Here is a 12,476-nt window from a genome sequence, read left to right on the forward strand (position 1 = left end):
ACTTATTATTTAATTGATGGCTAACAACCCACTACCACATTATCTCATTCGCCTGTAGTAGTTCATTCAGCCTGTTTTGTTGATAAAGGGGAAACCCGAAACGTCCATTTTATATGATTCCTATATTAAATTGAAGCATACATTCAATTTCACATTGTTATTTATTTCTTCGAGCTTCGAACAGCACAATTTACATTACCTAGTTTTCATTGTCATTTTTTGGCAATAAAATCTGGTATATAATTTGAGCGTCCGTTAACTTGAAACCTGACCCGATACTTCTCTAAGAATTGGATTCAGTAGTCTGATGTCACGGCGAGCAGCGTGGTTCTAAACAAAGAAAATGGGTACTTTTAATAATTCTGCATGCTGGCTTGAACCTTTCATTTGTCATGTGATCAGAATGTATAAAAGTCAAAACATGATCATATTTATAATGTTTCTCTCCTCTGGATACATTTTTATGCTCGCCGGGGAAATATTTCATAAGGGCGTCCGCCATTGCTCAGATAGTTTAGAAGCAGTTACTAAGTTACTACGCGTCATTACGAGGGAAATGACGTCATGACTGTTGAAGCCTATTGATGGTTCGAGCTTTACTAAGCATTAATCACTAAGAATATTTCCTGCCTGTCAGTTAACCCGTTCCGTCTCCTTGCCTTTTTATTTCTTGTCAACTGGCAAACATTCCTTAATGGGAGCGATCTATAGATAGTTCGAAGATGACGTCACTCGGGTCTTTGTTATTGTTTTTTGCCATCCGCGTCTATGAGTAATGCTCACTGAACTGTATTAACCCGACTATAAACGTTCATGGATACACATGGTTTTGTGTGTTGGTCCGTTATACTTCCGGATGGCAATGTTATGAGCTTCTTAGCCAAGCGCATACTATCTATATTCATGTTTTCGTCCAGCCAAGTCATCTATCACATGATTTGCTGCTGCCCAACGATTGGATACTTCTTAACAAATGTAAACACGCTGCTTTGTTTATGAAAGTTGTAAACATACCAGTGTGTCAAGCTAAACAAAATGACCAATCGTATTTCAAAAGCTGTGAACACTTTTCACTATGTGGGTCACTTTGAGCACATTTTGAAATGTCACCAATGACGTCGAGCACATGGAAAGGTAATATAGATAGTTCGAAGTTGACGTCACTCAGGTCTATGTTATTGTTTTTTGCCATCCGCGTTTATGAGTAATTCTCACTAAACTGTATTAACCAGACTATAAATGTTAAAGGTTACACAGTTTTGTGTGTTGGTCCGTTATACTTCCGGATGGCAATGTTTTGAGCTTCTTCACCAAGCGCATACTATCTATAGATCATCCCAATACGCTTCAACAGTCATGACGTCACTTACCTCGTAATGACGCATAGTAACTTAGCAACTGGCTCTAAACTATCGGAACAATGGAGGACGCCCTTATGAACTATTTTTCCGACGAGCATAAAAGCGTATCCAGAGGAGAAAAACATTATAAATCTGATCATGTTTTGATTTTTATACATTCTGATCACAAGACAGATGAAAAGTTCTAGTCAGCATGAGGAATAAAAAGTACCAAATTTCTTTGTTAAGAACTACGATGGCCGCCGTTGCTGGGCGACGTGACATCAAACTATTGAATCAAATTACACAGCTACCTTTGTGTGTGTCATCCGGACGAATAGGTCAGTCTCACCGTTAGTGAGTATTTATCACAATATTTTGACACATTGATGAGGGAATTGCATCGCCACTCATGTCCTGAAGACAATTTGCATTTTTTTTTCAAATCCCCCCTCCACCCTCTCTCTCTCTCTCTCTCTCTCTCTCTTTCTCTCTCTCTCTCTCTCATTCTGTGATTGTGTGTGTGTGTGTGTCATTTCTATGCTGGTATTTCCGGCACACGCGGTTTAAAAAAAAAAGTTACTGCTCTTTCCATTTTGTTATATATTATGCTCATCTTCGCCAATCTGTTGCGTCAAACGAATGAAGTCCTGCCCCAATGTTTGGTGTTGTGAATTTAACTGAAGCTCTCGATGATGACGCGTTATTGACAAACTATTCAACAGCGATATGACTTCGGTCACCCCCCCCCCCCCCCCCCCCAAAAAAAAAAAAAAAAAGAAAAAAAAAATGAAAATACAACAAAAAACAAACAAACAAAACCTAAAACAAACACCACAAAACAAAACAAAAGCGACTTGTTTAATATGGGAAGAAAAAAGTGAATACCTGTTATCGTGGAAACAAATCTCGTTCCATATGCCAATATATTCATGTCTCGTTCCATATGCCAATGTATTCATGACCGAATTTCCGTTTGATTCGATAAATCATAAACACCATTTCTTTTTACTACCAAAAAAAAAAAAAAAATCATTATTTATTTTTATTGTTTTATTTTTCTATTTTTCATCATTAAAAAAAAATAATTTTCTCTCTTGTTATTGTTGTGATGGTGATTCTCAAATGTGCAGATTTCAAGTGAGAAACATGTCTTCTGTTTTGAGTTTTGCTTTGACTTTGTTGTTATGAATGAAATAAGCTTGTTGCAGTGGATAATGGTCGAATGTCTTACATCCCCCCTAACGATGTTGTTTGTCAGAATCAATATCTCTTGTATGTCATTAGAATCTTTCGTATAGTGATATTCCGTACTTTTGACCTTTTCTCCCTCATATCTTTTCTATTTCTTGAATGTTTACACTACCTATTGAGTGTGCTATAAATAGAACCATTTCCAACTTTCATAAATTTATGATATATTTTGTACGATATTCTATCATTTTACATTATAAGGCTGTTCTAAAAGGTCATTTTGCATAAAGCTTCGACAAAAGAAAGAAAAAAAAGACTTTAAAAAATTTCTCTAGATAGGTTGGCACCATTTATTAGCTAGAATTTCTCTTCTCAAAATGTTGAAAAGTTTGAACCAAGTATCAACGTTTCCCAGAAATATTACGATTTTTTGTTTGTTTTTCTTTTTTTTTGTGTGTGTGTTTTTCTTTTGAAGGGTGTCAAATTTTCCAACTCCTGCGTTTGAAGTATCGAACGAGTTCCCAGGCCGTGGCGCGACCTTGGGAGCGGACATTGGGCACGAGTTTTGAAATTTCCAACTCAGGAGTTCAAGCATATTATCATTATACCCTTCCAGGGACCTTACCTATACCATTTCTCATTAAAAATGTAATGGTTTTTTTTGTTGTTGTTATAATAATGGTTGGTTCTGGAAGTAAAGGATGTGTCCTTAACTCACTCAATCCCAGAGATTTTTGCTACTTTTCAAAATTGGAAAAAAAAATGTATTAATAATGAGCATGTACATAGATAGTTTTATTCAACTACCATTAACATGTAAAAACCAAAACATTAGCTTTGATACTACGTCTATAATTGTCTCAGAAAAATGTAATAATAAATAGGCATGGGGAAAAAGTAACGCGGGTAAACTACGGAAATAGTCGGTGTTAGGGTTGAGTGAGTTAAAAATTATCATTGTGTCCATGATATCAATACGCGTCGAAATCTAGATATCGCAAGTAAAAACCGGATGCGTGAGGAAAAAAACATTTCTTGAACTATTCGGGTTTTTTTTGTTTTTGTTTTTGTTTCTTTGTTTTTTGTTTTTTTTTGGTTAACGCCGGATGCTACGGATGCCATTTTTCCTTCACGCTCTGCTCCCAATGCAACACCTCCGTTGGGGCTATGTGGCCTTGTGTTATGACACTTGCTTTCGGATCAGAAGGTCCTGGGTTCGAGCCTCGCTCGGCGCATAGTTGAGTCCTTAGAAAATGCTCTCTCGTCACATTCTCTCACAATACTCAAGTGTATATTAGTACCAGGTCGTTAACAGCGTTGTCTCTGCCCGGAACAAATGTAATATCGCCTATCAGGCGTCATGTCCCGTCCTAAATGTTAAGTGTTGCTGTTAGGAACTGCTGCCGTTGAGATATAGTTCAAAATTCCTGTATGATATGCAAGATTGAAAGAATCATGTAATATAAATACAATCATTTGAGCGTTTATATAACGCAATATCCACTGAACGTGCTCAGTACGCTTTACAAAGGGTCTCTGACCAACAGCAACACGTAACGAGTAGAACGAGACATGACGCTTCTATCAACCAGGTACTCATTTTACACCCGAGTACAGGGAGAGTATATGAGTAAAGAGCCTTTTCCAAGGACTCAACTATTCTAAAGCGTCTTGTCCCAGTTTTGACTCTAGTTCAACTTGCCGCGCAATAGATCATTTCTATACAAGGTTTCTTGTTTGAAAATATGATTTTAAAAAATAGAAATGAAAAAGATACGCTCCATGGGGTAAATATTATGAAAACGGAAAAAAAAAGGATAAATACAGTCCCACAATGTTTATTTGATGACAAGTCTGGCCCTACTTCCCTGATGTCGGCTTGTCGCAGATGGTTTGTGGTTCTCTCAACTTCACATCAATTCTGGTAAATACCTCGCCCGCTGGATAAAACGGGAGATTTGTATTATCACCCCGGTAATATGATGTGAAAGACAACCTCTGAGTGTTACCTTTTATTTTATTTTCTTTTTCTTTTTTCAATCTAAACCCAGTGCAAACAACAACAACACCTTCCACCACGGAGTCGACAACAAAGTCTAGTGAGTAGTTAGAAACTGTGGGGGAAAATATGAGGATTTTATTATTATTATTATTATTCGTACATATTGAATTGACTTTTTATATAGTGCTTCATTTGCTTTTGAAAAAAAACCTAGCTTTAATATGATTTTTTCCTAGTCTTTGACGTTTGCTATTCCCCCTCTCTCTCTCTCTCTCTCTCTCTCTCTCTCTCTCTCTCTCTCTCTCTCTCTCTCTCTCTCTCTCTCTCTCTCTCTCTCTCTCTCTCTCCAGCCGTCGTGTTTTGTGTCTACATTTTATTAACCCTTTAACGGCGGTGGTACCTATGTAACTTTTTTTATTTTCTTTTTTTTTTACAATCATAATTTTTCTAGTTTTATATCTGTCCATTATAACTACAGAACTAAACGGTTTGAACCAAGAGAACTGTAACAGTAATTGGGCCTCCCCTTTCGGAGAATTCCCCTGAGTCGGTTCGCATTTGTTGATCTGTTTTTGAAAAAAAGTTGATACAGTTGAAAGTGAAATTTCAGACTGTAACCGATTAAGTCTTCACGACTTTGGCTCGCTTCTGGAAAATGAAGTCGAATGGGATATATATATATATATATATATATATATATATATATATATATATATATATATATATATATATATATATATATATATATATATATATATATATATAATATATATATATATATATATATAGGTTTTCGTTCAACCAAATCATCGATCACATGATGGTTGGGTTTTCGTAATAGATTATGTCGTAAAGACGCTTCTTTTTATGAAAGTTGTTAATATGACCACGGGTCAAGCTGAACTCCCACTTCTCTTCATATACCTCTCTCTCTCTCTCTTTTTCTCTCTCTCTCTTTCTCTCTCTCTCTTTCTCTCTCTCTCTCTCTCTCCCTCTCTCTCTCTCTCTCTCTCTCTCTCTCTCTCTCTGCGTGTGTGCATGGTATTTAGTCAACTTAATCATGTGATTTTTCGATAGCCACTTTCAATATTTGCCGACAAGCCGAAACTGTCAACCCTCTGGATTCTTGGCACTGTTCGCTTTTTTTTTGTTACTTGTCTAATTGTAAAAGGCCTGGCTATAACATTATAGATATAGTGTCTCATTGCTTCCAACTTTATTGTGATTAATGCTGACAAGCTATGGCTCGAATCGAAGATCAACCCTGTGCCACCTTGCTCCACAAGTCTCCATCTTGCCTTGGGAAACTGTCATTGAAAAGGGAGAGGGTAGAGTAGAGGGGTGCTGTTTTGACACTGCAAATTGCCAGAAAACAAATCTAATTATTAGTGATTTTAAAAAATAATATCAAAAATAAGAAGTCCTCTCCCCTTCTCGCTTTTATTTCTTTTCTTTTCTTTCTTTTCTTTTTTATATTTAAGTATAGAAACACTCCCATCAATTATATGGTGTTCAAGTATGCCATATCAATTATCGAACTACCGCGTTTAATTTGGAGCTGATTTCTCCTGGGCCAGACTGTTTGGTGAATCTGTTTTAAAAAGAAAAATTACCCCCCCCCCCCCCCCCACAAAAGAAAAAAAAACAAAACCAAAAAAAAACCCCAAAAAACAAAACAAAGACCAAAAGAAAAAATAAACAACAAAAAAAACCCTACAAAAACAAACAAACAAAACAACACCCCCCCCCCCCCCCCAAAAAAAAAAACAACAAAAAACAAAAACAAAAACAAAAACAAAAAAAAGACAAACAACCAAACAAAGAAAAACAAAATCAACCCCCCCCCCCCCCCCCCACACACACACAAAAATCCCCCACAATACGATTCAATAGTCTGATGTCACGCGCCCGGCAACGGCAGCCATCTTGGTTCTAAACAAAGAAAATCATTACTTTATATTTTTCATGCTGGCTAGAACTTTTCAAATGCCTTGTGATCAGAATGTGTAAAAGTCAAAACATGATCAAATTTATGTGTTTTTCTTTCCTCTGGATACCCTTTGTGCTCGCCAGAGAAATATTTCATACCGGCGTCCGCCATTGTTCCGATAGTTTAGAGCCAGTGTTACTAAGTTAACATGCGTCATTAGGAAGGAAGTGACGTTACGACTGTTGAAGAGTATTTCTGACCTGACATAGCATTGCACTAATGCTGCGGAGTCAGTACAGCGACGAATACTACGGAAGGGAGGCCACAACTGACCATGTTTTCTATATCCAGTGGGGATATTGGATAAAATTCCAGCAACCAACCAGACCCGACTTGTCAACACCGAATGTGGCAAGATGATTACTTGACTGGTTAGACGACCCATGGTCAAGTCGGGATCTGACTTGGCAACTCGCTCGAGGGCTGGGTCGGAATCGAATCCTACTATGGAGGGCTGGGTCGTTATCAATGCCAACTGCGGACGTCTGGGTTGGAATCGATTCCAGTTGTGGGGGGCTGGTTCGGAACCGATTCCAGTTGTGTAAACCTGGCTTGGAATTGACTCCGGCTGCTGCCAACTTTTTTCCTTTCTACTCTAATTTGAATCACGCTTTTATTTCATTCATTAATTCATTCATTCATTCATTCATTCATTCATTCATTCATTCATTCATTCATTCATTCATTCATTCATTCATTTATTCATTCATTCATTCATTCATTCATTCATTCATTCATTCATTTGTTCATTTATTATATATACTTATTCATTTATTTATTATTGTTATTGTTTTTGTTTTTTTGTTTTTCTGTTGTCGTTCTCATTGTCGTTGTTGTCGGCGTCGTCACCGTTTTTGTTATTTGTTGTAGTTGTTGTTAAGAGTTTTGGAAATCTTGTTTCTTGCTGTGAGAAATTGCAAAAACTAAGATATTTTCTTTATGCTTGGTGTTTGTTGTCTGTTTGATTTTATTATCTGCCTTTACTTCTCGAGCTTTTTTAAAAAGTTCATGCATAGTTGATTTTATTTTACTTATGAATAATCCTGAGTCTTCCAACTGTTTATGAAATAACGAAATATCATATTATTGATTGTCTTATACGGTATGTGTGATGTTTTATCGTTACTCCCCCCCCCCCTCTCTCTCTTTATTTATTTCATTCTTTTTTTAAATTCATTCTTTTCTAGCTTTTAATTTGTTTTCGTTGTATTTTCTTTACTTACCTTTATATTAGCTAACTAATGGGTTTGGAGTTAACATAAAGAGTGTAGAGGGCTGTTAATTGTCCTACTTGTAGCCACTGTAAAATAACTGACTACTGTGTTGTATGAGTTAACATAACAATTAAGGGAGGTACAACGTATATCACCGCGGATTGATTAAACTCATATCCCTATGGAATTGTAAAATACACTGCTGTAAAAAGAATTACGTTCACTCACTCAATCCTAGAGATTTTTGCCACTTTTCAAAATTGAAAAAAAAAATGTATTAAAAATGAACATGTACATAGATAGTTTTATTCAATTACCATTTAACATGCACAAACAATTAACATTAGCTTTGATACTAGGCCTAAAATTTGTATCAGAATAATGTAATAAATAGGCATGGGATAAAAGTAACCCTAGGAAACTACGGATATAGTCGTTGTTAGGGTTGAGTGAGTTATATGTTTCCCTTCCCTCCCTGCTCAATCGCTTACGTGCCTTATTTTTAAATAAAAAGAAAAGAAAATATTGAGACACATCCACGAACCCTAAAAGACCAGAATAAAAGTGACAAATGCAAGTCAAATTACACAAGCTTTAACAGTTATCTTGTCCTTGGCTTTGTTTATTTTTTTAATTACTTTTATTTTATTTATTTCTTTTTTGGGGTGGGGGTGGGGGGGGGGGGTGGATGTAGCTTGTTTTGTCTTTGCTTTTGCTAAATTTATGTGTTTAAGATTACATTATATAAGAAAAGTGAATTAGGTAAACTATAATGCCTTGAATTGACTGATACTTTGCCATTTACACGACTTTTGTTTTGCTTTGTTTTAACGCAATGTTTACTGTGATATTGTAAATACACATAAATAGATTTTTCTCTTCTCACTGGGCATATATTTTGTGTCTATTATTTATTTATTTATTTATTTATTGGAAATCAATTTGGTTTGGTAATTACACAGACATGCACACGCTTGCATCTCATTTCTCCCATTTTTATCCTATATTGTATCTGTTAGATATCACCATAATAATTGTTATCTTTCTTTTTGAAATTTATTCCCCCCCCCCCCCATCCTTTTAATTTTTATGTTAAATGATAAGTCTAACGAATACACAATGAATGGGCTTGCCTTACTCATAATACTTATGCTATCTCTCCCCCTCTACTTTAAGTGAATGGAACTGGACAACAACAGGGTAAAACCAAGGCCTCCCTTGCCATCTCTCCTTGCGCTTCCCACCAAATTATGATATCAATAATATTTTCCGTTTTAAAATTAATCGATTAAAATTCATTATCGTTATAACATTAAAGTGCACGGTTTCTATAACACTTTAAAAGAAGATTTTGAGATTTATTTTATATTTGATTTCTCTTCAATCCAATCAGATCGTGTTTGTATTAAAACCTTTTCTGTTTTTAACCTCCAGGCAAAACACAAAATCTTACACTGACAAAACGCTTAAAACAATTTTTTTAAACAGAGATTTTGACTTCATAAAGTTACTCCTTTTTTTTGCATGGAATCTGAATATGCAATCGCTAGAGATTTCTCCAAGGAATAAAGATAATCCATCAGAAAAATGTCTGATGGCGACAGAAACCAACGTTGTCCACACAGACGACTGTCTATCTCTTTTTCTTTTTAAAATTCGATTTCTTTTTTTCTTCTTATTTTTAAATGTTTCTGAATAATTCTAACAGACGCATAAGTAATGTTTTTATTTATTTATTTATTTATTTTTGCACACGAGAGAGAATGTGACAAATTTTATTTTAAAAATCGATACTTTAAAAAAACGGTAAATGAAATATTAATTTTAATAATTAAAACAACATGTTTAAAATTTGGATCGAGTGCCTGTCTCCTTTGCTTGTTTCAGTATAATGCATTAGACCGCCACATCTGACGTCTCATTTCTTTGGTTTAAGATCAGTCAAACATTGGGTAGCTGGATGTTATCCTAATTTAGTAAATGTCTTCGGGTGAAAATGAAATTGAACAGAAAAAGTAATGTCAGTGTTGGACAGAAAATTTATCTCTCTCTCTCTCTCTCTCTCTCTCTCTCTCTCTCTCTCTCTCTCTCTCTCTCTCTCTCTCTCTCTCTCTCTCTCTCTCTCTCTCTCTTCCCCCCCCCTCCTTTTATTTTAGATGTTCAATTCTGATTCACAATTTGACGATTCTTTGTGATTTCTGATCTTTTAATCATTAAATGTTTTTATATCTTTTATTTAAAAAAAAAATTAATTGACTTTTAGATTAATTGACTTTACTAATTTTTGCAAGAAGTTTTTAATACTTAATGAACATTCTTCTGGTGTTTATACTTGTTTTATTTTGTTTCCTGGTACCTGATTGTGTTATAACGTTAAACCACAATGCTCTTTGGAGTTCTCAATAGATAAATTGTTTGTCAATCAAGATACGTCCGTGAATACCAGTGAACTGTGGCTAGTAGTGATCTTGCTTACTGTTATCGTAGCCTTCGTGTTGTTATAGCCTGGAATTTCGCTGAGAGAAAACACCTCAAAATACACGGTGTGATGATCACCAAAAGAAAGTGAACAGCGAGTTGTTATCAGTGCTGAAGGTCACAAACAAATAATCCCAGGGATCTTCCCATTGAAAACAGCTCTTTGTTTACTTTCGTTTTGTCGTCGTCGTCGTGAATCTTGATGTATTTTATATATATATATAATTTTTTTTTAATTTTTAGTTTATTTTTTTTTTACATATTGGCGTGTACAGGGGCAGGGCAGGCTCTGACTGTACGAAGGTGACGCTCTTGCCCCCGACCAAGTACATTCACCCCTTTCTAGCACCACTCTTTCTCTCTGTTCACCCCCCCCCCCCCCCCCCCTTCTCTATTTCTGACCCCCTCCCTCCGCCTCTCCTCTCCCCCCCCCCCCCCCTTTTTTTTTCTCTCTTTCACAAACTCTTCTTCCAGTTATTTGCTTCCCCCCTCTGTCTCTCCTCATTTACCTATCCACTCACCTACTCTGACTTTTTCATAGTTTAAAAAAAAATATTTAATATATATATTTTTTTTAAATTTCGAAACATTTATAATTCATGCCTTTGTTTTCCCAAACTCATTGCTTCAAATAGGCTTCAACAGTCCTAACGTCACGTCCCTCGTAATGACGCATAGTAACTTGGTAACTGGTTCTAAACTATCGGAACAATGGCGGACGCTCTTATGAAATACTTCTCCGACGAGCATAAAGTGTATCCAGGGGAAAACAACATTATAAATCTGATCGTTTTGACTTTCATACATTCTGATCACATGACATGTGAAAAAGTTCTTGCCCGCATGAAGAATAAAAAGTGCCGATTTTCTTTGTTTAGAACCAAGCTGCTCGTTGCTGGGCGGACGTGACATCAGACTATTGAATCCTATAATGGCAAGCTTAAAAACCATTAGTATATACATGCTTGAAGAGATGATGCCATGAATTCAATCATAGAATATATGTCCCCGCATTTTTCGCGGCCGCAAATTTCACCCTTGACCGCAAAAAGCCGCAAATTTTTATTTGGCCGCAAAAAGCCACAATTTTCGCCGTTTTTAGGCTAAATTGACGATTTTTTGTTTAAAAAAAACAAACCAAAAGCTATGAAAAATTGTGAAAAGATGTCGACTTTCAATGCTAGCATCCAGAATTTGCACTAAATAACGGACAAACATGTCTCCCACCTCTATGGCCTAGCCTAGGCTATTGGAGATCCCAAGCTTTGTTTTTCGCCTTTTTAAAATCTTTTTACTGAAGAGCTCTCGCGTCCTTCATCCCATAATCCCAATTCCTATTTTTATTTTATTGCATTCAAAAATTTTACTTTTCAAAGTTTTTTTTTTTTTTCCTAAGAAATTTATCACATTTATCATTTATGTGAACAAAATGTGTTCTATTAGAATATTTTTCATGGAATGCAAATTCATTTTTAGCCACAAGTTGCACCTAGTTTTCATGATATGATTATGATTTTTCATGATTTTTTCCAGTTTTTTTCATTCAAAAACCCATTAGGCCTATATTGAAATTTAAAGCAATAATAATAATGCTCAAAATTGGATAGTAAGTAGAGAATACAAATTTAATGTGCCGTCATTGGAAAATGGATTTTGTTTCTCTTTCCTTGTGAATAGTTATTTTTTTCCTCTCCTTAATAATTAGTTTTTCAAATTTTGATTTTTTTATGCGATTGTTCACTTTGATTTCCCAAATTTTAAGAAGCTAAATAGTTAATAAAATATTTTGATTACTTCCTTCTTTTTTTTTACTTACTTACTAACTTACTATAGCTATTATTATTATTATTATTATTATTATTATTATTATTATTATTATTATTATTATTATTATTATTATTATTATTATTATTATTATTATTATTATTATTATTATTATTATATCATTTCAAACCATTCAAAATGTAAATAAATTCATATTGACATGTTGTGACATCAATATTCTACAAAATGCCCGATTTGTGTCAATTTTTTTTTTTACCGTACATGTTGTTTTAATTGTTTGATTTTGGTAAAACTAGCGGCAAATTTTGCTATTTTGATGGCAAACTTTACCATTTTTTTATGGCAAATTTTGGCAAATTTTTGGCGTTTGAAATGGCAAAAAAAAAAACCGCGGGGACAGATATATTATGATAAAACTGTAGCCTGACACTACAACTTGTATTTTGACGTCATGTTTATTTAAAGGTTAGTGC

At 35.1% G+C, this 12,476-nt stretch overlaps 1 protein-coding gene across 3 annotated transcripts in view; it reads left to right on the plus strand.

Annotated features, from left to right (window-relative positions):
• LOC144959448 (uncharacterized) overlaps positions 1 to 12,476 on the plus strand; it is a 115,067-nt gene that overhangs the window by 44,009 nt on the left and 58,582 nt on the right. For 2 of the 3 annotated variants that reach the window (XR_013642626.1, XM_078892039.1), the window contains 2 exons: positions 4,586 to 4,633; positions 8,917 to 8,940. The exons of the other annotated variant lie outside the window; for it this stretch is intronic. Coding sequence is in view for 1 of the 2 variants with exons in the window: in XM_078892039.1 (XP_078748165.1) it covers positions 4,586 to 4,633; positions 8,917 to 8,940 (72 nt within the window). In the remaining variant the exon portion in view is untranslated. The remainder of the gene's footprint in view (positions 1 to 4,585; positions 4,634 to 8,916; positions 8,941 to 12,476) is intronic. 3 annotated transcript variants of the gene reach the window in all.

The sequence above is a fragment of the Berghia stephanieae genome, chromosome 14 (genome assembly GCF_034508935.2).
Source record: "Berghia stephanieae isolate SIO BIC M18660-M18661 chromosome 14, UCSD_Bste_1.3, whole genome shotgun sequence".
Classification (NCBI taxonomy): domain Eukaryota; kingdom Metazoa; phylum Mollusca; class Gastropoda; order Nudibranchia; family Aeolidiidae; genus Berghia; species Berghia stephanieae.